At 35.8% G+C, this 27,368-nt stretch overlaps 1 protein-coding gene and 1 long non-coding RNA gene across 3 annotated transcripts in view; one reads left to right on the forward strand and one right to left on the reverse strand.

Annotated features, from left to right (window-relative positions):
* Positions 1-11,400, forward strand: part of LOC140617263 (uncharacterized) — a 99,784-nt gene extending 88,384 nt beyond the window's left edge. The window contains exons 2-6 of the long non-coding RNA XR_012017491.1: positions 4,658-4,817; positions 5,153-5,228; positions 6,239-6,381; positions 7,446-7,552; positions 11,257-11,400. This is a non-coding gene — a long non-coding RNA (uncharacterized lncRNA). The remainder of the gene's footprint in view (positions 1-4,657; positions 4,818-5,152; positions 5,229-6,238; positions 6,382-7,445; positions 7,553-11,256) is intronic.
* The window catches only part of PDZRN4 (PDZ domain containing ring finger 4), a 354,562-nt gene that overhangs the window by 18,303 nt on the left and 308,891 nt on the right, over positions 1-27,368 (reverse strand). For both annotated transcript variants that reach the window (XM_072798334.1, XM_072798335.1), the window contains 2 exons: positions 4,048-4,146; positions 1,556-1,618 (listed from right to left, as the gene is read on the reverse strand). In XM_072798334.1, the coding sequence (XP_072654435.1) occupies positions 1,556-1,618; positions 4,048-4,146 (162 nt within the window). The remainder of the gene's footprint in view (positions 1-1,555; positions 1,619-4,047; positions 4,147-27,368) is intronic.

A 27,368-nucleotide genomic window follows, 5' to 3' on the forward strand; every position in this document is an offset into this window, starting at 1 on the left:
TATGGTAGCAAACACGACTACACTCTGGTTTCCTGACTCACTTTCCTTTTCCTTGTTAGAGCCAATGGCATATTGGGAAAGTGTTTTACTACAGGTCACCACTTAAGGAGCTATAGAAATAGAATTTATACATTCCTGAAGTTTTCTAAAAATTAGTAGGGCCATGAGTGACCACTAATTCATACTTTTATTATTTCCTAATCGGAGTCTTAGAGGGTCCTGATGAAAAAGGTGTTCTGTTGCATCTCGTTTGAGAAGAGAAAGGGTATGAAGAAGTAGTGTGAATCAAGAGTGGTACATTGAAGAAAGGAAGAGTAACAGAAAGTGGGGGCAGGAGAAGGTTGTGGTATGTACCCCAGGCAGTGTGGGCACACCTTCCTCATGACAATGTCACACCACATCATCATCTGTGTACGCAGCTGTCTTCCTGTTGTCACAGGGAGTGCCCAAATGCTGAGGTAGCATCTAACAATTTTCGAAGCCCCAGTTCTAGACAGAGTGTTGAATCCATTGATGCTGAACACAAAGCAACATTCATCAGGCTTTCACATCAAGTAAGGAGAAATGGGAACCGTAGGTCTGTCACTAAGGCTAAAAGTTCTGCAAAGTGTTTTAATAGTTGATAATTTCCTTAATTCGTCTTCTGAGTCACCTTCCCTGCTTTGTAGTTGTGATCTGCACTGACACTCAATCCTGAGGGCCTCTGATCTTATTTTGGATTAATCTAGATACAGAAGCTGGGGAGCTATGTGTCTGTCTGCAGGATTCTGTATGGGAAAAGACTTGGAGGGGATAGAGAGGGTTGAGGTGGGTGTAGGACAGGAACTTTGGCATTCAAGGTCATTCCTAATCTGGCCTGGAATTCTTTCCAGCTCCACACCCCCCTTATATTCTGCTCATCATCTTGCTTACTAACATGCAATGTAGTCAGGGTCTGCCTTTTCATATTTCCATGTGGAAAAGAAAGCATTTTCCTCCACCTGTCCCCAGCAACTCACCTGTAAATAAATAAGATTTCTTCAGACTTCTAGACTTTCAGATGGTAATGGAATGTAGGAATCCATGCTTACCTAATTTATTCTGGAAAAGGCAGCAGTAACCGCTGCTGCTGCTAGTAATACTAGAAGTTAATGTTTGTTACTTACCATGTAGTGTGCTAAGCCTATCACAGGCATAATCACATTTAACCTTTACAACAATAGTTTTATTACTGTTTTTTTTAAGATGAGGAAACAGGCTTACTATAAGAGGTTAAATAATGTGCCAGAGTAAGTGGTGGAGCTGGAAGCTGAAGCTGAGTTATCCAAGTCCAGAGATGATGCCTTAATCACTAATTATTAGCCAATAATTCTTAATGAATAATACCATTCTTATTTACACTTTTTTAAATTTATTTTTTTACTTACTCTTTTTTTTAAATGATTGCTTTTTGTTTTGAGGATGTTACTGTCTAGAAAAGACAAATTCTTTTCTTTAACATCTTATAAAAAACTAAATAAAATTAAAACTATTGAATAAATGGTAGGAAACTAAAGGAAACGACCATTCCACATACTTGTAAAATCCGATCCCCTTCTCGAATTCGACCATCTTTGGCAGCAATGCTATTTGGATCTACCTGTAATGGAGAAAGCACACATCTTCAACATCTTCAACTGGATATGCAATATTCCCCCCAGGAACTTAAAAATATGGCTTAAAAAATATTTTTTGTAAAATATATTTTTAGTAACCTAGTTCAAAATTCTCTAGTATGTTATAGAATGCATGCCAAATTTTTCTCTCAAAAATCACTGATTCTAAAAATATAAGTGGACTATTTAAAAATTAATAATAATAAAATTAAAGAGAACTAAAGCAGAAGTTAATTTGAAAGCCTTTTTTTCTCTCTCCCTCCCTTTTTACCTTTCTCTTTTCTCCTCCCTCTCCTCCTTCTTCTTCCTCTTTTTTTTTTTTTTTTTAAATATCCATTCACTCATTTCTGTATCCAAACTGTCAGACATGGTCCTCAGCTGACACATGATCTTCAGTAGATCTTAATTCTAGGATTCTCTAGACCCAGGAAATTTGCTTTCTACTAGAGTGATCTTTAAACCCTGGTTTAGCTGTTTTAGAAAAGCTGATAACTATGCTGTACGTTCATATTTATTAAGCAAATTTCTGTCTCATGAGCAGATTACTTTATAAAGAGGTTTATAACCGATGTTGCTCAAAAAATAAAAAATCTTATCCAAGTAGATTATTACTAGGCTCTACTTTACATTACATGGTGGTCTATTAACTATAAGTTATTTTAGAATAAATAGGTATTTAACGCTTTATTAGGAGTTTACCAACATTTTAATAGGCCAGACTTGAGTGATGACTTAGAGTTCACTAGGGGTAATTCCATCTATCACATTTTGAATGATGCCTCTAAGCCATTTATTTGAGCTTATTCCATCAAAGCTTTTATTTTAAGCAAAGTTATTTCAAGTGTAGCATGAAGTTGATCCATCCTATCCAGATGTTAGGTATTATTTTCTTATTAGGCGGTGCCACCTAACAAGTGAATTTTAAGTGATCAATCAAGAACAAAGACACTAAAAAAAAAAAAAAAAAAAAAAGAACAAAGACACTATAATTACATCTAAGAAATATAAGGAAAATATTCTTTCCAAGTACATATGCTCAGTTCCTGTGGCTTCTTTTTTGTGCCTAGAAAGTTCATCTACAAAGCTGGCATATTTAAATGGTAAATACAGACTTACTAGAAGGAAGGGAGGTATGATTAATCAATTGTATCCTATTGAGAAGCTGTTCACAATTTAAAACTTTTCCTACAGAACTGTAATCAAGCTAATGCCAAACTTTGACATTTATAGCTTTGTGCCTATTACAAAAGACAATTCTGCAGGTATTTCCTTCTACTTCCTCACCATAATTGGAGGGATTAACATAGCTGTTCATTTAAAAGAAGAGGGTATAAGTCAAACATTCTCTGGAGATTTTTCCATTGCAAGAGCCAGTCAGTAAATTCTTCCGTAAAGTGATAAAGAGTAACAGTTACATTTATAGAGCTGGGTAGTTTTCTTAAGTGCATTAATTACATTATTTTTTCCATATCCTAAATACCTTCATAAAAGCAATAAGATAAGCAATATTGTATCAAGTTTCTAGTTAAGGAAGCTGAAGCTCAGTGAGTCAGGTAATGATGTTAAGATTATGGCCAAGAATACTTGGAACAGCATGGGACATTAATTAATATCTAGCTTGTCTAACTTCTTTTTCACATATATACATATATACATACATACAGAGTTTCACACACAGATATGTGTGTGCATACACACATACATACATGGAGGAATTAGACAATACACATACATCTATGTACATATGTATTTGCATATGTATATACATATATAATTTCAGTCATATATACATATAATGAAATTATACCTACTATTTTTCACAAAATGATTCCTTTGGGAGTCTTAAAAGATCACCTATAACAGTGGATTTTGTTTCACATTGTTTTCAAAGTAATTAGCACTGAGTGTTTTACATTTAGGTACCTCACTTTCTGACAGTGATTACAGGGTTGAATAAAACAAACTCATAGATACATTCCTTGCATATTCAAATGTATCAATACTTCCAGCAGAGTAAAACTTGATATTTGTAATATTAGATTTAAAGCAATTAGTCAATGCTCTTGTTAACAGCACTGATAAAAAGGAATGGAGGGACGAAATGTTTGCTTGTCAGAAACTTTGCTTGACTTTCTGTATACATAGGGGAATTTATTCAAATTTAGGCAATGTTCCTGCCCACTTTTACACTTTTCCTTACTGGGAGTCTGTGGTGAAAGCATCCACATTAAACAAGCTGATAATAATTACATTACTTGGGCAACATAATTTACTTTCCTAATTGAAACTGACAAGTCCTGGAACATGGCCAATTCTTCACATTCAAGCCTCCCAAGGATTTTCTCATCCTGAGTCATTTGACTCCATTGCTCGCTGTCTCCTCCCCCTCCCTTCCCTCATAGGCATTTCTTACCTCGCTGACATAAATGCCCGTGTCTTCTTCATCATCCGTTCGGTAACAGACTGTCAGGCCCAGCTTCTCTTGACTGCTAACACGACACAGCTCGACCTCCTGAGAGAAAAACACACACAGAACGACATTTATCTCAGAAAGAAATCCCACAGCAGGACGGAGAGCTCACTAATACTCTCTGGGTCACCCTGGGAGGGTTTCATAATTACTGCCCAACATTTGAAATTAAGCTTATGTTACCAAAATCACCCAAATTTACCTTCATTATGTATTGCTCTATATTCAAGCCAGTGTTTCAAATTTTCATTTTACAGTTGAAAGTGCAATTCTTTTGTATCGAATCATAAACTTAAAGCTTAAAAATTATACCATCAAGTATAAAATATGCATAAGTCAATAAGATACTTGAGGCTGTCAAAGTAGGAAGAAAAGTGTTCATAGCAATGTTGGGAGTTACTGTGATTTTATTTGTATTTTAATAAAGCAACAGAGTTCAAACAAAAGAAAACTATAGTGAATTCTGTATCAATTCTTCTTTTGAGTTCTATACAATATGATAATAAGCATGTGTTTTGTGTAGCTCAGGCCAAGGCTTTCCATTATTTTGCAGAAGCTCTCACTCTTGGAATGAAATGGGTTCATCCAGGCTGAAGGGAGAGACATCAACAGTCATATGGGCAGAGGCAATGATTCAAAATGTAGCAGTAAATGAACATGGAAACACATTTACTGAAACACATGGCTAAGGGGCTTGAAATGTCAGTCCTTAGGTAATGTATATTGAATCTATTTCCTGATTTATGTTCAGTAAAATAATAATAAATTTCAGTGTATTTCATTTTTATATAATGAAATAGACTTGTACTACTCTCAGAAACAGATGACTTTAGGATAAATCGCATAATTCCAAGCACTAAAAGACAAATTGGTATTCTCATCATGGAGAACTTGTTCCTATTGGATGAAGAATATAAGGTCCTTTAGTAAATAATCAGATGAGATAAAATAGAGTAAATTTAAATGGGAAGAGAAGTCTGGATTAAGTTTCTGGAACTCGGGCTCTGTGGGAGTTGTAAATTTGTCTTGTTTAATGCTTTTTCTCCAGGTCCTAGAACAGGGCTCTCGGTAAATCCTGGCTGAAGGGTGACTGCTTTTATTATTCCAAATATTTCCTGGTGTCTGTAAGTTTTGGTAAAACAATAATTAAGTAGTCTTTCCTCTTTAATGGAAGATAGATTTTGCATGTGTCTATGTGTGTGTACGCATGTGTATATGTAAATGAAAAGAAGATTAGGAAGTTTGATTATAATAAGCATCCATTTAACTGTGTATTATCTGAACTAGTTACCAGGACTAAATAAAGAAAAACTCACTTAACTCCAAATAAGATGATGTTTTCCAGTACACCCTGTTGCATTTGAAGAAGGATCCTCCCTTTCAATTTTGTATCTCAGTGCAGGCCTTGTCATTGGAAAATAACCATTTATTTTAATGCCATGCCATAAACCATAGGAAAATCCTTAGCAAGGGTAGACTGTCATAAGCTCTAGTGACCAATAACTTTATAGCTGATAGCAAATTAAAATTGAGATCCTCTATCCTGAGATATGTCCTATAAACTGGTAAACTCCAGGAAACTATGCAGAAGGACTTTGTAACTGGTTGGCAAAGATACTCTAAATTCCATCACAAAGTGGTTAGAAAGGGCATGGCATATGCTAAACAGTAAAGAAAAAATGGGGAAAGCCCTTTCACCTTGAGGAAGAACAGGAAAGAATGGCATGATTTGGCACCAGAGGTAAAAAATACGTACCCAGTAAGGGTATTTTCAAAGTGGCAATCATTAATGCCTCCAGAGGGAAAGAATACTTGACTGAAACTGTAACATTAGGAAGAAATTACAGCAACAAAAGAGCTTCAATTACAGCGATGTAGTATATGGTTAAGGAGTAGAGAAGCTTATGATTCCTAAGAGGCCTACAAGGAAACCTAAACACTCCATAAAGAACTGAGATTGGGACCTTTAAATAAAGCAAATGAGGAGCTGTAGTCAAAGCTAAAATGCACTGACTTTCAGTGTCCTTGTGATAGCAGGGGAGAAAGTCCCTGTGCTGTGGGAAGACTCTTCCAGAAGGAGCTTTGTTTTGTAAGTGTTTTCTCGACATTCTCAATGGCTTTGGTGTTTGTTTAGGAGATGCACAGTGAAATATTCTGCAATAAGACGGAGCCAATCTACTGAGATACAAAGGACAGAATCCATCTATAAGACTTCAATATTGCAGATCAAAGCATCTACTTGAGACTCAACAAGGGAAGGAAGACTAAGATCCTGAGGTCAACATAATTTTTCAATATTGTCATCATATTGGACCTAATCAAACCTGTAGAATAGGTCTCGAACTTACCTATGACATCTTTGTTTTTAATATCCCACTTTTAAGACACCTGGCACCCTTATATTTCCTTCCAACTGCCTGGAGTTCCTAGAGATCTGCCTGTGTAGACAGCCAGGTTTGCCATCTTACCTATCCCCTAGCAAAGTTGGGCAATTAGTGTTATCTTCTATTTTCTCACAAGCAGCTCTTAGTATATAAAGACAAGTGATAAATATTTCTTAAAGAGGTCATCATTAGTAATTATTTTTTATTAAGTTTTAAATTTTATTTCCAGTATAGTTAACATACAGTATTCTATTAGTTTTGGGTGTACAACACAGTGATCCAGCACTTCGACAACATTGATAAGTGTACTCTTAATCCCCATCACCTATTTTACCCATCCATCCCCCCCACCTCCCTTATGGTTACCATCTGTTCATTCTCTATAGTTAAGAGTCTGCTTCTTGGATTAATAATTATTTTAAATGTTGCCCACTTAGGGTTTGGCTCCTATTAATAAAAACTGAAAATACAAAGCCTTAATTCAAACAACTTGTGGTAGTAGGATTCAAGGCTCTGATGGAGATGCAGGTGAGATTTCCTGGATCCCACAAACCACCCAACACCAGTCCCAAGTGTGGACTTTCCATTCTTTCTTTGGTTGAGAATGTTTCAGACACTGCATATTTCATATTAGTATACAGAAGCATACATTTTAGAATCAAAGTTCCTTTAATTCTATGATAAAATAACTTCTAAGCAGCTACCTGTAGAGCATTTTGTTTGGATGAGGCAAAGGTGGCTTTGTAAAGCCTGATTATCTGAAAGAAATTCTCTAGTACAGGTTTAATTTAGTATTCCTTTCACAAAGCACACAAGCCTCCGACTTCTGAAGAAACAACCTCCTGGTAATAGAGAATGTTTTCCCTAACAACTTTCATACCTTTCCCTCTGTCACTAGGAAGCTGTTTGATGAAAAACATAAAAGTGAAATGCTACCTCTGTATATTTTCTCCACAGAGACAATTCACAGGTGTATACGAATCAAAGCCAAGCGTGCACGATGGCACTGCTAACCATCCTTAAGTCATCTGTGACTGGAGCTGAAGAATTACTTCATATACCTGGTAAAACTGCATTTGTTTGGCTTAAATGTCCTTTAAAATGCTATGTTCTGGGAACATGTATAAAGTCCCTTTAAAAAAATAAAATCATAGTGCCTAACCCGGTGTGAAACTGATTCCATGGAGATTGAGGGTGGAATAGAAGGTTAAAGTTAGTAAAGCTCGCCATGAAACATCCTTCCAATCATAGAAAGAAAGGGATCTATACATGAATCAGTTGCCCTACCATATTATGAAATTTTTATATATTTTATGATTGAATCTGAAGAATGGAAACTTAAAAAGAAAAAAAAAAAACAACCAAATGCTTGCTTTCTAGATAGGATTCTATTGCTGGAAGAAGAACAGGCTTGCAAGTACTTACAATGGCTTTTTAGGCAAATTGCTTCCAAACCCAAGTGAGCTCTGAGGCCCATGCCAAAAGGAGAAAATTCAGAGGCAGTCAGTACCACGCAAGTCTGAAGACAACCCAGGGCCAGAAGGATGGTCATTGATGTCAACCGACCATCACGGAAAACAAGGGTCTACTGTGTCCATATCGTCCTTTGTTTTATTTGTGTTCCTGGTTTATATTTATTAGACAACAGATGCATTACTATACAAGCTTAATATTAATCATATACCATTGTCTTACATTTTGTAATATTGATCAGTAACTAGTATAATGCCATGCCGAGTTATTCTAACAAAATATCTATTTCAAAAAAAGAAAAGAATTACTGGGAAGTATAAAAACTTTAACTCCCACAGCTAAGGGAAGCTAGATAGTCTACTGTGAAAATATTGCTTCAATATCATCATCTCCTCAATAGTGGAAACCAGGTAAAACACTTAATAAGAAATAAATAACAAAATCCTGGAACACCCAACATTCTGACAACATCAGATTCACACACTCCATCTCCAAACATCCATAACAAGCTGCTGCAACTCGTAACTAAATCGTGTTACTGTAGAGACAGTAGAGTAAAAGCCAAAGCAGACGGTCACGTCTTTCCACTAACATTCTTAACCTCAGGTCCTTACTCAATGACTTTTTCTTTCTCAATGATGTTGTGAAATGCATGCAGCTTTTAATACCCCAATTTCCTTCTCTTAGGAACTCTCTGGATTCTTTGGGAAATAAAGAAGTCACATTTTTCTAGGCCCAAATTGTCTGCTGCTTATTGGGGGCTTTGAATCACTTTAGGAAGTCATGAATTACTCATTTTGAATGGATTTTATACCTTAACAAAGAAATACTAATTTTGTTTATATTGTTAATCAGAGGAGGGTAGATTCATGATATCAGTAATCAGTATTTGATGTCATAAATGCTGCACCAGGAATACAAATTGGTGACTTAAGTTGAAGGTACATGAGAAGTGATACTCCAATTCTGTATTGCCACTTCTACTGTGTCAACTAGGGAATCATGCCAACTGCATGGGAAGCTGTTCTTTGATGGGCTCTCATCCAATCCTGCTCTATCTAAAAGAAAGAACGATGGCATGTGAAACTAGGGGGAAAGCTTCTGTTTCTATCAGTTATTCTTTTGTCGCATCTTTTGAGGAAACTGCAGTTGCTTTTAGGTATTGGATCATGTGGTTTCCCTTGGTAAAAATCATGAAATCCAGGATTATTCATGGCTGACTCTTGAGTTTTGAACAAATATGAAAATGGTCATTTATTGGCTTACTAATGGCATCGCTAAATGCCTACCAGTCAATTGTGGCTGGATTTTCTGTTTTATAGGTTAGTTCTTAGCAGGGGATCTTCATTAAAATTGTTTAACATGCTACAAACATAAACAATATGTAGAAAAGACTATTCATAAAATGTCATTGCCATAGTTGCTTTTCTTTTAAAATATCCATTTCTAGTGCTTCACTGTTTGGTCAGCACAGAAACCCTAGTATTCCTGCTCCAGAATGTATGCTCTTTCACTGGACCTTGAACCTACTGATTCTTCCACTTTTCACATTCAATAATTCGCTCATGTCCTCCCCTCTCTCCTTGCACAGCTCAGAATTACAGTTACCCATGATAATCTTTCATAAAAATCTACAACTCTCTTGTTCTCTGTTTCCACCATATCACCCAGCAAAAAGTCAATCATGGGTAAACCCGGATATGACTTCCCTGTGTTCCTACCTGAGCAGCTACATGGCCCTGGAGGAAATGTACAACCATGCTGATCAATTGACTCTTTCACTGTAAATTCATTACTACAGATCTCAAAAGGATCATCACTGCTGCCCAACAATCACATTATACTTCCCTTGTCAAGTTGTACCTCTTTTCTTAAATGTCCAACAGGACCTACCCATGTTCAGTTGATGACCTTGCCTCAGAACCCATTGGGTGCTAGATTATTATTACCTCAAATTTCCACTCAACCAGACATAATATTTTATACCCCTTTTCTCTGCAATTCTGCTATAGTATCTTCTCTCTGTTCACTTTTAGGCAATATCCTATGTTATGCTTCATAAAGGAAAAAGAAACTATGAAATAGAAACTGCTGCTTCTTCTGCTCAGTATATCAACCTAAATATACCTGTATCTATCCTGTAGGATATTCCTCTATTACAATGAAAGGGAGAGGTCCAACTCTCTCAAAGGCCAATGTTTCCACTCAAGCTCTGTAAACCACTCCCTTTTTTCCCCAAGACTTTTTCTCTTTAAATTATTCCCTTTCTCCTGTATTATCAGTTTCTCTTTCCTTAGCAGATTATTCCCATTGCCATACCACACCCAGGAAGCATTACTATCAACTACATGGGGTGGGGCAAGAGGAAATCCAATACCTATGGTATGGTGGTCAGCTCTAGGTTGGAGCCTGCTGGAAGAACCTAAAAAAGTTCATTGGAAGAGATTATAGAGGTGATCCTGGTGTTCACCAAGACCAAATTTCCAAGCAGATTACAGAGACAGGAGACAGCATGTCATGTTACAGGAGCTTTAAGTAGTTAATGTATATAAATTTAAGGGTTTAACACTGGAGTAGGTGAGGGGTCATGGAGAAAAATAAAACTGGAGAGGTAGACAAGGGCCATATCATGGAAGGATGGCCACACCATACTAAGTAATTTGGATTTTGCAAAAAGTAAAGAGGAATCATTGTAAAGGAAGTAACACAATCTGATTTGCAGTGTGGAAAAATGGTGTTAGCAGTAGCATAATGGGTGAACCGCAGGGGTTAAGAGCCAGGAAGGCTAGCAGGGAATGTTTCAGTTTTGCAAGAGGAGATAAAAGCTTGGATAAAGTAGTGTCTTATCAGTCTTTAACACAGTTACTATTATTTTCATTTTATTGATGAAGAGAATGAGGCATAGAGAGGTTAAGTAACCTGCCTAAAGTCACACAGAAAGTCAGAGGCAGAGCTGGGATTCAAGTTCTAGCTAAAAGGCCAAGCCGGAATTCTCAACAGCTCCTTCCTCTGGTTCCATACAAAGTTCTTTCTCATTTTGAATTCTCAACTTAAATGATACTTTCTAGATGGATACTTCCTAGCTGTAGTGATTTAGCTGGTATCCCTCTCTATCCCTCTTTCTTATGTTGGGACCCCTAAATTCTATATCAGAATTTTACTGATTCTTACTAACTTCTTGAAAATTATTATCACTTAATCTTTTTTTATTAGTAAATTTGTATCTTACGAAGTTGCTTACTTTAAAAAAAAAGTTTTTTTTTTTTTTGTTTTTTTTTTTTTTTTTTATAAACAGGTCTTTGCTATGTTTGTTGTTGTATCCTACAATCCTTAGACGTGAAACAAAGAAATCCGGTTCTTGAGGATGGTGCTATGCCGTCTTGTTTACATTCCTGGTGCCAACATAGTCTGGAAACTTGAGTGAAGCCATATATTCATTTATTGGGTGAGTTAACTGTTATACTGGGTTGGGATGTGGGCTAAAATCACTTTTTCAATATTTGTATCTGGATTGCATCTCTATATTTCCTATATTTGTATAATTGTATGATTCAGTAGGATATATTCAGAAAGCTGTAAAAATAATAGATGTGACTTAATCTCTTACAATCTCTGCCAACAAGAAAACTAACCAGACTTAACTAAAAGTTAAGCAAAATTATCTATAAATTACTCATTCTAAGAATTCTTCTAGCAGATTCAGTCTTTACTTATTTTACTTTATTCACTGGCATTTTCTTAGCACCTGCTATATGCCAAGAATTACATTCAGCATTAGAAACTTCTATGTATCATTGTGTTTCTGTATCAACATTATTCAGGAGTGTCTAATATTTCATTTAGTTTTGTAAAAATATGACAAAGTTGTACATTGTATAGGAATTTCTGGCCCACCCAACATTCACTTCCTCTTTTTGGAAACATGATCCTCAATTTCTTGTGCAGAATTATATTTTTCTCTTTCCTATTCTATAGCTTTTCAGGGCTTAGTTCAGCTCCAGGGCGAGGCATGTGACCTAGATATTAGCCAATCAGTGTTTTATTTCCTTAGCTCTAGTGATTTAGGCATGGGTATTTGATCCAGTTCAAGCTCATCAAAATCAGGCCCAAGACTTTTGTTGAAACATAGGGAAAGGAACACTTCTCTTTCCTGTTGTAATTAAGCTGCAAGAATATAGATCAAGAGCATATCAAAGCTTTATCTTACCATAATATACAGAGTCTGAGGACAGATTCTATAAAGAAAAGATAAAAGCCAAAAGATGGAGAAAGACTGAAATTTGGTGGCATCATTTAAGCTCTCAGACCAAGTTATGCCTGAAAGAGCAAACTCTGGGCACTTTCAGTTTGGTATACTACTACATCTCTCTTTCTTTAAGCATCTGTTTTGTGTCTTCTGTCTCCTGGATCAGAATTCTCGTTAATTTTAGAAGATGTAATTTCATTTTATAGATGAGAAAATTCAGGGACAGCATTAAGTAATTTACCTAAAGTCACCTAGTAACTATGTTTCTAAATCAGAAATTGAACACAGGTTTTTGTTTTGTTTTGTTTACTTGAAAGATAGCTTTTTTTTTTTTTTTTTTTTTTTTTTATCAATAGACTTTTCTAGTCCAATGATCAGTTAAGGGCTCATTGTTGAGACTGAGGCATAAGAATAAAAGAACTCACATGTGGTAAGCGGAAAGTTTGCAGTTTTTAAGTAGGATGTCAGGGTGAGCTTCATCAAGGAGAAGGTACTGGAACAGAATCAGGAAAAGGATGAGGTCTTGTCATGTGGTCATGTAGGGTAAGCAACCCAGGCGGGTGCATCCAGTGGAAATGCCTGCCAGGAGTGTGCCTGGCAGGTAGGAGGAAAAGAAAGATGGCAATCGCTCTAGGGCTGAGGGAGTGGGGAGCAGATAGGAGATCAGATCACAGAGGTGAAGGGGCTCCAGACTACACAGGACCCAACAGGCCTTAAATAGACTTTGGCTTTACTCCAAGTAATGTGAGAAGCCTTCTGCAGAGGATGACTGATCTTGCAACACTAAGTGTCTTGGCACTCATCAGATGTGTGATAGCTACTTTTTTCTTAAATTTTGTATTTTTTCTAGAGCCACACTCCCTTTATTTTTAACTCTGGGAATTACAGCAACGACTAACATTTGCTGTATTGGGTAAATTGCCAGTCACCGTACACTGATTACCCCCTGTTGACTGTTGCAACTTTAAGCAGGAGATATTATTACTATTGCCACTTTCTATGTAAGGAAGCTGAGACTAGTGAACATAAATGACTTATCAAAGGACTTTAAACCACACAAGTAGCAGAGCCAATATTCAAGCCCAGGCAGTTTGTCTCTAGACTCCTAGCCCTTAAACACAGTGGTAAAACACACATGCCCTCCACCCCTCACAAATGAGAAAAGCCATGAATCAAGAGATGAGCAAAAGGAGGGAAAGTTCCAGAGAGAAGCTACCCTTTACATGGTGAGTGAGTTCAGTGTGGTTATAGCCAAATGTACTCAGGGGGATTAATGAGATGATTCTTGAAAGGTATGTTAGGTGTGACCAATTCTGCAATGTCTAATAATGGAAGTCCTGGGCAGACATGGGAGGTCAGAATGAAAAATGTGAGGCTTTCGTGTCTACATAAACCATGAACAGTTATGAAATTATTTGTAAGGGGTTTTAGCCACAGTTTAACTTGCCCTCCAATGGTCATCTCGCTGGTTCTTCTATTATTCTTTAAGTCATTCTCTCCTGGGACAGGGGGTTGGCGGGGTGGGGAGTGTGTGTGCAGGGAGAAGAGTGTGTTGTGAGGCCAAAATCATGGTGGGGCATGAAAGAAGCTGACTAAAGGGCCTTATACAGGTGGGATGTGTAGAAGTGGGAAACAAATTGAGCCTCTGACATGAGCTGCAGCATCCACTGAATCAGGCGGATGAATATGGGACTCTAGGAGAGGAAGGCTTGACGTTGAATTTCTTTTAGTATTCTTTCATCCCTTCATGTTCAGGAAATTTAAAAAGAAGGAACAGCGCACTAACTTTTATATAAAGTACTGTGCATTCGCTGAGAAGCTCAAACACGTGTTCTCATTTAGATAATGCTGCTTTTCACCTGGTCCTGCAATCCTTCTTGTATCTCCACACTCCTGGTGTTTGTAAGCGATCTTTTCTTTGAGTTACTGAAAAATCAGTTATTCAAAGGAAAATGTTAACAGCATTTCTTTGATATTAGCCATGTGCTTTCTGCAAAGTAAATAGTGGAAAAGGAAAGGGTGACTCTTTGTGTTTGGTAGTCCCTCATTCAATGCCTGCACTTCTTATTACGCTTTTGAGCTGGCCATGTTTTCAGGAAAGGAGATCAGTTAAAGAGATATCATCTACTGTTTGGGATGACGTTTTAAAGTAAAAAAAAAAAAATCATTTTGAAGAGGCAGGCGTTTACTTGAAGAACGTAAAATGTCTTTTACTGAAATAGAAGGGTCTGTTTAATTCATCGCTGCCTGAGGTGACGGAATGAGCTTGGGAAGGAATAAAAGCAAAATCTAAACATTCATAAAAGGATCATCAAGAGCATCTTCTAGGGAAATTAGTAAACTAGGACTGAAATAGGTTATCAATACCAACTTCAGATGACAAGCTATCGTGGTTATCACTGCTTTGTCTTAATGGGAAATGATGTCATCAGCAATCAGCATTTTGGAATATTGGAGGCCCTGTTCAATATGTGGCACAGGGGGTGAGACATTGCTTACCTTTTGAGAGATAAGATATATGGGTAAGGACGAGGTAGTGAAGAAGGCAGAAAGGAAAGGTACAGAGCTGTAATCTAAGATAAACCCAAGAAGGAGTGTGTTTAGGTTTGCTCCAAAGGACAGAGAGTTTGTAGATGATGATAGACTTACTGTGAACTTGGGCTAAAGGTCAATGAAAGGAAAATGTCTAGGACATAGTAACAAAAATGACTTTTCGAACTTGCATGGAGATATTAATCTAAATCTATCAGCAAATATTCCATTTATCATGTTTTATGTTCTGTCGATATGTGAGACAGAACACAATGACTTTTTTGGTGGAAAATAGTGCGAACCTACTGCTACCTTTATAGGTGGGGCAGATTAATTGTAAAAGTTGCACAGAAAGTACAAAGATTTTATATTCTAAAACCTATTATAGAATGAATTTTTTTCTGGAAGCGGATCAAAGTAAGGAGTCTTTTTATATTATCATATTTTATACCCAGTGTTTAAGACACAAATTAAAAATATGATCAAATAGTAAATAAAAATCTTTTTATTATGAAAATCCAAAATATTGCCTGCCCTACTATGACCACAAAAATATGGTACTTTATTCCAGCATTTGATGATCAGAAAGAAATTGGATCCACAAGATTAATTATTAAAAGGTGCTTCAAATTCCGCATCTCTAGATTAGTACCATATGTGTCGTAACAAATTTGGGGATAAAAATACATATTTATTAATTGTAGGCAACAGCTGATCCTGAATTCATGCATTATTTCCTATTTGCTGGGTTCTACATTTTTGACCCTGGTTATGACCCCAGTGTCCAAAGAACTCATCTGATAGCACCAATTCTAGAATTTTCCTTTCCTATCCCTTCTTTCTGGAGCCAACTCTCCTAGTTATTTTTTAATGCCAGTCTATTATGATACATGAAATGCACTGTGTCTTTATTGTACTGGCAATAAAATTCTAATAACATGCATTAAAACCAATTAGTAGACCTGAATATCTCCTGATCTGATGAATGAGAAAAGGAGGGTCTACATTTATCTTTTTCAGATATTATACATTGAGTTCCAGACTGGGAGACGCCCGTGTCTATGTTGACACAACAGAAATTTGTCAATCCTTCTCAGAACTTCTTTTTATTTGAAAAGCATTCAGGAACTTTTCCTGTATGTGTTATTAAGGAAACATAAAAGGAAGATTAGCAAAGCAAAAGAAGAATGGGAAATAAATAAACCTGTTGACAAGATGAACTTTATTTCCATCAGCTGGTTACCGAAGCAGGAAATACAGGCTTTTCTAATGAGGTACTGGGCTATTACTGCAAGTCTTTTCTAAGCTATTTTATAGTGGAACTGGGAGCTTTTCCCATGGTCATGATAACAGGAAAAGGTACAAGACTTTTAAACCTGTCAAGATCCCATAAATATCATAATAATTCTTCCTCAGTTTTTTTTTCTGTTCTTGTTTAGTAAAGTGGTATTTTCATATAACTAATGTGTCCATTTATCTCTATAGATATTTCTCATCTAACCAAGGAAATGAAACTCTAAAAATAGGTCTATTCCAAAATATAACAACAGATCACAAAATATTGAAGTTAAAGCTTTGTGCTTCACTCAACATTTTACCTTTTCTCCAAAAAACTTAAGTTATTTGATGAATTTTTTTTTTTTTTTAAATCAAGAAGCAAGGTATGAATTTTAACATTCATTCTTGGGAGAGAATTTATTTTGGGGAGTTATGCACATCCTTAAATACTGGAGGAGCTCCCACAAAATGTGTATAACATTATTTAATGGCATAATTTCATATACACCTATTTTCTCTTTTGCTTCTTTTTTTCTTTCAAGCTTTTATTTAAATTCTGTTAGTTGATATTATTTAATGGCATAATTTCATATACACCTATTTTCTCTTTTGCTTCTTTTTTTCTTTCAAGCTTTTATTTAAATACAGTATAATATTGGTTTCAGTAGAATTCAGTGATTCATCGCTTAAGTACATCATGCAGTGCTCATTACAAGCGCCCTCCTCTTTTTTTGATTTTCTTTTTTATAAATTTATTGTTTATTGGTGTTCAATTTGTCAACATATAACACCCAGTGCTCATCCCATCAAGTGCCCACCTCAGTGCCCGTCACCCAGTCACCCCCACCCCCCGCCCACCTCCCCTTCCACCACCCCTAGTTTGTTTCCCAGAGTTAGGAGTCTCTCATGTTCTGTCTCCCTTTCTGATATTTCCACACATTTCTTCTCCCTTCCCTTATATTCCCTTTCACTATTATTTATATTCCCCAAATGAATGAGACCATATAATGTTTGTCCTTCTCCGATTGACTTATTTCACTCAGCATAATACCCTCCAGTTCCATGCACCTCGAAGCAAATGGTGGGTATTTGTCGTTTCTAATGGCTGAGTAATATTCCATTGTATACATACACCACAACTTCTTTACAAGTGCCCTCCTTAATCCCCATCACCTATCTAGCCCATCCCCCATTCACCTCCCTCCAGCAGCCCTCAGTTTAGAGTCTCTTATGTTTGCTTCCTATCTCCTTTATCCCCCTTCCCATATGTTCATCTGTTTCGTTTCCCATATACACATATTTTCTAAATTTACTCACAGTTCCTTATCTGTCCCCATAGGACTCATAATTAACAGTGAATTATAATAGTTAATGCTGATATTATCTTACCATCTATTATCAAAACTGGAAGATGAATGCTGTTATAGACTTTTTGTAAGCCGGTAAATTTTCATAAGAATGTATGTATTCTCACACATATGTATTGATTTTTATTCTACATGGTATAATTCTCCCAGTGATGGATACATACATTTAATTGTATGTTTGTATAATCATGATGCCAATTTGAATAATTTTCAAGGAACCTGAGTAATATTTTATGACTTTGGATAGACAAAACAAATGATCGGGTTAATTTTAAATGTTTTATTTATTTAAAATATTATTAAAATTATTTTACGGTTATTTGCCCAATTGCTTTATGAAACTGCTTTTTTCCTTGGGCCTTTGAAGAGTAGGCATGTTTTTTTATTTGTTGTTAATGAGATTAATCTGATCATTCTGGCCACTTGAAAATTAACTTCAATCATTGCATTATCTACTCTGTAGTCTGGTTTGGTAACCACATACAAAAACATCATCAAAATTAACCTGAAGTATACCAGCATCTGTTCACTACTGCATAATTTATAATAGCAAAATATCGTAAATGTCCACAATATGAGAATCCTTAAATAAAGGAATACCTAAACAATGGAATATTGACTCTAAAGAACTTTTATGAAATGGGAAATGATCATGATAAATACTGGCAAGAACAAACTTGCACTTTCTGCCTGAAGAAACCTAGGCCCCAAAAGGCCCAGAGATGAAGTTAGAATAAAAATAAACTTGCAGTCAAATTTCATAAAATATATAAGAAACAATGCACTAAGAGTGAGGTTCAACAGGAGGAAAAATATTAGACAGGTATCATATTTGGAAGACATTGCAAATATATATAGGGAGATTTAAGATAACGAAAAAAATAAGATAAAGAATTGCATATATGAGTAAGGAGTGAGTATAAAAATAACCAAAAAAGGAATAAATTATAGAAATAACAACTACAATAATTGAAATTAAAATTTAATGGATGGTTTAAAAGCAGATTAGACATATCTGAGGAATCAGTCAATTAAAAATTAGTGAGCTAGTAGGTGGATTTGACAAAATTATCTAGAATGCACACACAGAGACAAAGAAATGAAAAATAGGAAATCGAAGTTAAAAAACACAGAGATAAAGGCTGAGAATATTCCCAAACTGGTGAAAACTATTAATCCACTGATTTAGGAATCAGTATCTTTATATCTGTATTGCGTATGAGTAAAGACACAGAGGGATGGTATTTTCATTGTGCTAAAGCAAACATCTGCTGATTTAGAGTTCTAAGCCCAGGGAAAATATCTTTTTAGAACAAAAGTAAAATAAAGATATTTTCAGATAAACACCCCCCCCCCCCAGATTTTCCAATAGCACACTCTTACTATAGCGTATTTCAAGGTCAGAAGGCAAACTCAGGTGTAAGGTCTGAGATGCAAAAAGAGATGAAAAGAAAAATAATCTAAACAAATATGGAGTGTATATAATGAGCTATATTGTGTATAATGGCTTAAAGAGTTAAAATAAGGCCAGAAAAGATTGAAATGTTTATAAAGGTAACATCTAAATCAGGAGGGACCTGCTTAGAATTTAAGTGTTCTTGAGTCCCTGTATTGCTATTTAGAAGGAGGGTAAAAACACTGTTTAATTATAAAAATAGATAAATTAAGATTTCTAAGACAAGAACTAAAAGAACAGAAATAGTGTATATTCTCATTCAGTCGAAAGGAAAACATGGAATGAGAAAAATATCAAGTTACATAAAAGATAAAAAAGAGAAAAAGAAACAAGAGGGAAAACAAATGAGATGCAATATAACATTATGAAATTAAGTCCAAATTTATAATTATAATAAATATAAGTAGACCAAATGATACAGTTAAAAGACATGAAATGGCAAAATAGAAATGCAAATAAGCTACCACCACCACTAGGGCAAAAGGGTAAAAATCCAGCTATACAAAATATCATAGAAAAACACATAACAAGAGGTTGTAAAAAACACATGTAAAAAAAATAACAGTTCAGAAAAGTTGAAACTAAAAGTGGCAAAAGGTATGTCATGAAATACTAAAAGAAAGTTGGTACAGCTATGTTAGCAATGTAATAAAATATATTGTAGAACAAAGATCATCATAGAAATAGTCACTACATAATTTTTTAAAGAAAAATTAAATTGACCGGGAAGAAATAAAATTCTGTACTTGGAGGCTCCTCAAATTATAACTTCAAGTTGTGGAAAGCAAAAATGATAGAATTCGAGATAGAATTTTGCAAAGCTATCACTGTAATGGTGACTGAGAGATAAATCAGGCAATATAGTTTAAGGATATAGAATATTTGAACAATATGCTTAACAAGCTTGATCTATTGTATAGCTACAGAATATCATTCCCAATAAATGCAAAATATATATATTATTTTCAAGTGTGAATTAATCGCTTAGGAAAAGATTCTCCTTAACAATAAAAGCAAACACATTAAATTTAATTTGTGCTAGGCAGTGCTTTAAGCACTTTATGGTACATTTAATTCTCATAATTCTAAAGGTTTGGTATGTAAATATCCCCATTTTACATGAGAAAATTGAGACACAAAGAGGTTGAGTGATTTTTCTCAGGGTAACACAACTAGGAAACAGAAAAACTGGATTACAGAGTCTGTGCTCTTATCTACTATGTAACATTGCAGAAAAAAAGAGCAATTGTTAAGAATAAAGCTAATAAAAAGAAGTGTAAGCACCTTATGGAGAAAATCATAAAATCTATTGAAAGATATTAAAGACCTAGAGAAAAAGAGAGCTCACATCCCTGCAATGGATGTGAATCAATACCATAAGAAGTTCATTCTTTTCAAATTGATGAATAAATTCAAAATCCCTATAACATTGTTATGGATTTGCACAGCTAATTAAAAAATTTTTATGAACTGCAAAGGACAAAGCATACTGAAGACACTTGTGAAGAATAAGGTAAGAGGATTATCCAGCCAGCTACCAGGACTTCTAATAAAGCTACAGTACAATTTAAGACAATATAGTATGGCATACAGATTGACAAACTAACCAATGGAACAGACAGGAGAAACCAAAAACAGACTTACACCCATACAGAAACTTGGCTTATGCTGGAATTGTACTTACATATCAAGCAAAATGTGAACTTTCAATTAGTTGTACTAAGAGAACATATAATCCATATTGAAAAAAAATTAAATTGGGCCTCAAGCTCCAACCATAATAAAAAAAAGTCTCTGTACAGGGGTGGGGGGGATGAGTAAAATAGGTGATGGGGATTAAGGAGTGCACTTGTCATGATGAGCATTAAGTGGTGTATGGAAGTGATGAATCACTACATAGTAAACTGGAAACTAATATAACACTGTATGTTAACTAACTGGAATTAAAATAAAAACTTAAAAAGCCAAAAAAAAATTAACTTCCCTCCTCTTTATACTTCTCCTCATCCATTCATTTTTTTGAGATTCCTTTATTCATTCATTCATGCCACATCAACATTAAAAATAACAAAAATATGAAAGAAGTTTCTGTGTGAATCAAAGGTTAAAGTGAAGAGCAAAATTATTTTTAAACATTTAGAATACAAAATAAAAGCAGGAGGATTTTTTTAAACTAGATATAAGAAGCGTAAGCCATAAAGAAGCATATTAACATATTTTATGATATTAAAATTAGGATTTTTTTTTAGCATAAGGTACCATGAAAAAGTGAAAAGACAAGTCACAAACCAGGAAGTAATATTGTAATACAAATAAAGGACGGATTTCACAACTTGTTGTATTAAGAATTTTAAAAGAATCAATCAATAAAAACCCAGTATAGAAATGAGCAAATACTAAAATGGCATTATACAGAAGAAGAAAACTGAACAGGCCAATTATATGAGAAGATGCTCAACCTTGTGAATAATTAGTAGAAAGTAGATTTTATTTTAACTTTTTTTAGGAGAAATCAGGTTTTAACCCACAATATGATACCTGGAGAAAACTAATTATCACAATATGAGAACTGAAGAAAATTATGTCTGGAGAAAACCGTAAGTCTAAAAATGCCAAATGTTTTTGGGAAAGTGGTGCCTAGAAGCGCCTTCCTGCTGTTGGTAGGAGTTATATTAGGCTCAGGCTCTCACTGCTTAGTAAGTGTGCATATCCTATACCCAGGAGTTCCCCTGGAAAGCTCTAATATGCACTAGTCTATACAGGAAAGAATATTCATAGCAATATTGTAGTACTATAAAGCTAAAAACAAAAACAATTCAAATATCCACTGAGTACATAAACTATGCCATTTTCATAAATGTTAATCCTATAATAGTAGTGATTTACAGCTATATGTGACAACCTGGATCACCTAGGAACTAGGCTTTTAAATCTGAATAAAAATGTGGGTTTATGAAGAATACATTTAGTATGGTTGCAAAAATATTTAAAGATGTAAAGTTAAAGAACATATTATTTAGAGCTACAAGGCTTATGTCACAAAATTAAATAAGCAAGATAATGACAAGTATAAAATTCAGGATAGTGGTTACTCCTAGAAAGAAGGTAAAGAGACAGGATTAGATAGAAGCATACACAGGGCTGCAATGTCTTGGTATTTTTTTTTTTTTTCCTACAGTTGGGTATTGACTAGCCTGGTGTTTATTGCGTCTCTGTTTGGAGGCAAGTTGATGCTGTAGCATAGCATTATTGAAACTATTTTTAGACCTGCCATGACAGATTTATGCCATTCTCCTAAAAATACAATAGAGAACAAGTGAATATAGAAGACATATCTTAGCTCTTTATGACATTGAAAGCATAAAGACAAGCAACCATTACTTCTCCTTGAGGTAACTCTTGCAACACAGCATGGTGTGTATGCAGTCATCTGAGCAACCTGCCTGGGCCAATCCAAAATGGAGAGAGGGAAAGAGAGTGTGCATCAGGAACATTAGGTCTAGTAGAGGATATGACCATCATAGATGAAGCCAAATAGGAAAGAAAATGTCAGATTCTATTGGGTATCAACAAGGCAGTTTGAGAGCACATATGAGACCTACCCTGAGGATTCTCAGAAGCTTCTGGAAGGATTTTGAGACGTATCCTAAAGAACCCAAACAACTGGGGGAGAGAGTAGAGCCAAAAAAAAAACCCTGTTTTTTGTTTTGTTTTGTTAGTGTTTCATCTAAACATAGGCATTCTCTAAGAAAACTTGTAATTCTTATTTGGGCACTTAAAGTGAATAATAGATGTTGATTTATTGAAGGCAGGGATTGTATTTTTATTTTATTTTATTTTTTAAAGATTTTATTTATTTATTCATGAGAGGAGAGAGGGAGAGAGAGAGAGAGAGGCAGACACAGGCAGAGGGTGAAGCAGGCTCCATGCAGGGAGCCGGACGTGGGACTTGATCCTGGGTCTCCAGGATCACGCCCTGGGCTGAAGGCAGCGCTAAATTGCTGAGCCACCCAGGCTTCCCTGTATATATTTTATACACATTTCTTTTATACTCTCCCACATGCTGTAAAAAATAAACATTCCACGAATGAATGCAAAATCCCAATACAACTCCTATAAAACAATTTTAAGTGTGTCTGATACTAAATAGTGGGGATACCATTTTTACAAACAAATGAAGACACAGGGGCACATGACTTCCTGTAGCACTTCCAGAAGTGCTGTTCTGCTAGTCTTCTAATACCATTAGGCATACCCAGATTTAACTCAATATCTAATCTAGGACAAGTAAGTATATGGGAAAGGGCCTGCACAAGCATGTGTATCCATGAATTTATTAAGGGGGACAAGAAACATGTGTAATATAGAGAGACGGTAATTTAGGTACACATGGAAATTCAGAAATACACACACTCCTCTGGAACATGCACCAGCCCTTGGGCTCTGTCCTTTCCAGCTTGGCAATGCCACCGGTATCTAGCGCCCCAGGCAGATACTCCCTCTGAATGTTCCTGGCTAAAATGCAGAAATTCTGCAAATTACTTCTATAATGGGCAATGGAGAGGAAACACTGGATGTAATTCAACATAGGGAAAGCCAATTTGAGTAGTATAAAATGTTTTCTAATGATGGAGTCTATTAGGTCTTGGAATAAGCTCAGCAGGAGAATGTGAAGGCCGTATCATAGGAAGGATTTTCAAAAACCTGAATGAAAAATTGAATTTCAAGTGTCAGTTGCTCAAATATCTGCAACAGAGGAAAGGAAAAACCTCTAGAACATTGCTAGGGTGATAAAAATTGTTGAAACCTTGTGTGACAGAGAAAACCCCGCAATTCACTGCCGTGTGCTGGAAGGTATAGATCATTGTAGTTTCAAAGAATCATTAGGTGCTTTCTAGAGAAAAAAAAAAGATCAGTTTAATCTTCAAAATCCTATCCTAAAGTAAATAATGTGAAGCAGGATGGTCAGGCAACGAGAAGTAGTGGATGCCTGCCCTAATTAGAGTTTCTTTAGCTGCTGCAAACATCTCATTTAAAGAAAATGTTCATGTTAAGTTTTGCGTTTCCACTGTGAATGGAAGTTTTGTTAATGACCACACCATGGGCAGACCAAAATCCTGCCGTTGCTCTTTTTAGACTTTGGCTTTTTCCATCTTAGATTTTGCAAGCAATGTGTTCATGTACAATCCCATTAGTAAAGAGAAGAGAAAGAAAACGTTTATTGTACAGAACTGCTCTGTGGACTGCTCATCAGTGCCGGGGTGATCCTCTGAGGCTCTCATTTCTTTCCTTCACAAAAGCAGAAGACGAAGTGCCTTCCTGTGTATTTAATTTTGAGATACCAGCCACTCTATTGTTCAGAACTAAGTTCTTTTTAATAAAAAAAAAATATGGCTCCTTATTCCTCAGATACCTTCCATGAATGAGGTAATGAGTATTTTAGGATTTTAGAAGTACACTGCACAGTAATCCCTTGGGCTTTTCTATTTCACAGAATTTACTACCTATTTTGCTAAATGCCTATAGAGAATTGGTCAAGTTCATGCTTTCCCTTTTAAAGATATTGAAACTCTTCAGTTGTGAAACAGCCTAATGAAGGTAGCCTCTTTATCCTCCTTCCACATTTGCAGACTACTCGGGAATGAATATCTTGCAAAGGTAGGCATGGCCTCAATGCATTTTTGGGGTATTTGGGTGGAAATAGAAAAGTCTCGGAGCGAGACAGACCAGTCTAGAGGTAAACAGGCTGCAAGTGCTGGCAGCTGTGCCCTTACAAATAAGACTGCAGTCCCTGCTGCTGCCTCACTTATCAATTTTGACAGGTGACTGTCTTGACTCCCTGGAACATTTATCAAAGAGGACAGATCATGCCGGATGTCAAGTTTGCCAGAATGACTTTGGTTAGTAGCTGGCTATAAAGAAAATAGGGCTCATAACCACTTGTCATGCAGGGGAAAGGTAATGGTCCACCTATATAATTTTTTGCTTATTTACAAAAACCTACTATTTATTGGATTCTATACTCTACCATTGCCCCTACCTTGGTTCCAATCATCTTCATTTCATACCTGATCCATAGAAATTGACCCCTACTTTGTGTCTCATCTTTGGGTTTTGCTCCTCCCAATTCGTCTTACACATTCCTACAAAACTGGGTCTATTTGGAACACCAATCTGATTCCATCATGGCTCTTCTAACATGAATTGTTTTCCATTGCCTAGAGTATAAAGTCCAACTTATTCATTATGATATAAAAGGTTTTTAGGGGCACCTGGGTGGCTCACTCGGATAGGTATTGATTGGCTCAGGTCATGATCTCAGGGTCCTGGGATTGGGCCCTGTGTTGGGCTCCCCGCTCAGCAAAAGGCCTGCTTCTCCCATTTCTTCTCCCTCTCCCTCTGCCTCTCTGCTGGCTCGTGCTGTCTCTGTCTCTTTCTCAAGTAAATAAATAACATCTTTTGTTTAGAAAAGGCATTTCCTTATCTAGGCCCTGTATACTTGTTTAGCCTTATTCTGTATCTTTCTTTACTTCTCAAAACTTGCTCTCCAGTGAGACTGAACTATTTGTGGTTCCTTGAACCAGCTGTGCTTGTTGATTGCCTTCAGAGGTTTGTACTTGCTCTTGCCTTAAATGTCTGCTTGTTCAAAATTCTTCTCAGGTGCCATTTCCTCTCTGACCATTCCTCAAAGAATTAGTCACCAGCATCTCTGTACCACTTCTGCATATTATTGCGCATGTCTCACAGTAGTGTAATTATATATGACTTTCTGTTTCCACATCTGACTGTGAGCTCCTTCACGGAAGTCCGTGTCTTATTTATTTTTGGCTCTCACTGCTCACATAGAATCTGAAATATCATATTACTCAAAAGTATTTCTGAACTTAACTGGGTCAGACAGATAAAAGGAAAACATCTTCATTTCACAGTAGAAGTGGAAGTCATTTCAAAATCTTTTGGTCTAAAAGCCAAATTTAATGGAATATGAAAAATAAAATGTAAAAATCCTGCATGTTTAATCACATATTATGGGAGCACCGTGATCAGTATTTGCATGCAGAAGGATTGAGAACTTAGAGTGCAATTTTATTTTTTTTCTTAGCTTTCTAAATTTTTAATATCAATCTCAATAAAGCTGTACAATATAATGATTTGTGTATATTGTGAAATAATTACCACAACAAGGTTCTTAAGACCCCCATTCCCTCACATAATTGCCTTTTTTTTTTTTTTTGGTGGGGAGAACATTTAAAATCTACTCTTTTAACAATTTTCAAGTATATAATACAGTACTGTTAATTATCATCAACATTACACCCCCTAGAATTTATTCCTATTACAGCTGGAAGTTAATATGCTTTAACCAAAATCTTCTCATCTCCCCCCAACCCACAGTCCCTGGAAGTCACCATTCTACTCTCTTTGTCTTTGAATTTGGCTTTTTAGATTCTACATATAAGTGAGCACGCATAGTATTTGTCTTTGTTCGACTTATCTCACTGAGCAAAATGCCTTCTAGGTATTTTCTTCTTTTTTTATGACTGGACATTATTCCATCATATGCATATACCACATTTCTTTTATCCATTCATCCAATAATGGACACTTAGATTGTTTCCAAGATTATCTCTTTGAGATAGTGATTTCACTATATACATATATATATAGTGGATATATACCCAGAAGTGGGACTGCTGGATCATAGGGTAGTTCTATTTTAACTTCTTGAAAACTCTATACTATTTTCCAAAGTGGCTGCACCAATTTATACTCTCACCCAGTTATTAGGGTATGACTTTAATTCATTGACTACAACATGCATGAAATTATAAAATTAAGGTCTGAGATGAGTTTCTGATGTAGGGTATAGATTATACTTAAGTTATGATACACTTTTACTCCATTAATAAATATTGGCAAGAATTTTTTTTATTTGCAGTAATTTATGTTCAATAAGAACATCTTCTATTGTTCCAGGCCTTTCCTTAATCCTCTCCATTCCAATAGTTATCAAGGCTTCAAGTTTGCCTCTTCAAGTTTGCTTCAGATCCATCCCTATCTTTCGTTTTCCACTGTTACTACTACTACTAGTGTTGCCCTTACTCTAGACTAAAAAGAAAATTAATATTTAATTCATCTTACTTTAAAACAAATAAAAAAGTCATTCAACAGAAAAATACTGAATACACAACTAGTATGAGAGACACGCAAATTTGGAAGGAGCCAAAAGTTGAAAGAGTAACATACGTTGATCCTAACATTGGCTGTCATTTCCTCTCCTGCTCCCAAAACCAGGAATGTATAAGAAAAAATCACAACCATGCTTTAAAACAAGAAGAAGAACACTTGGTGGATTGGGAACTGTAAGAAATCTCTGGAAGATGAATGGCAGAAGAATCACATTAAAGCCTAAAGCTCAAACAAAGAATGAGAGCCAAGGAGTTGATTCTAAAGCAATACTCAACCAGCAAGGTTCTGAGCTTGGAGTGTCTGGGTACACAAGAGAGTGTTGGTGTCATGCACGCTGA

The sequence above is a fragment of the Canis lupus genome, chromosome 25, assembly GCF_048164855.1.
Source record: "Canis lupus baileyi chromosome 25, mCanLup2.hap1, whole genome shotgun sequence".
In the NCBI taxonomy this organism is placed as follows: domain Eukaryota; kingdom Metazoa; phylum Chordata; class Mammalia; order Carnivora; family Canidae; genus Canis; species Canis lupus.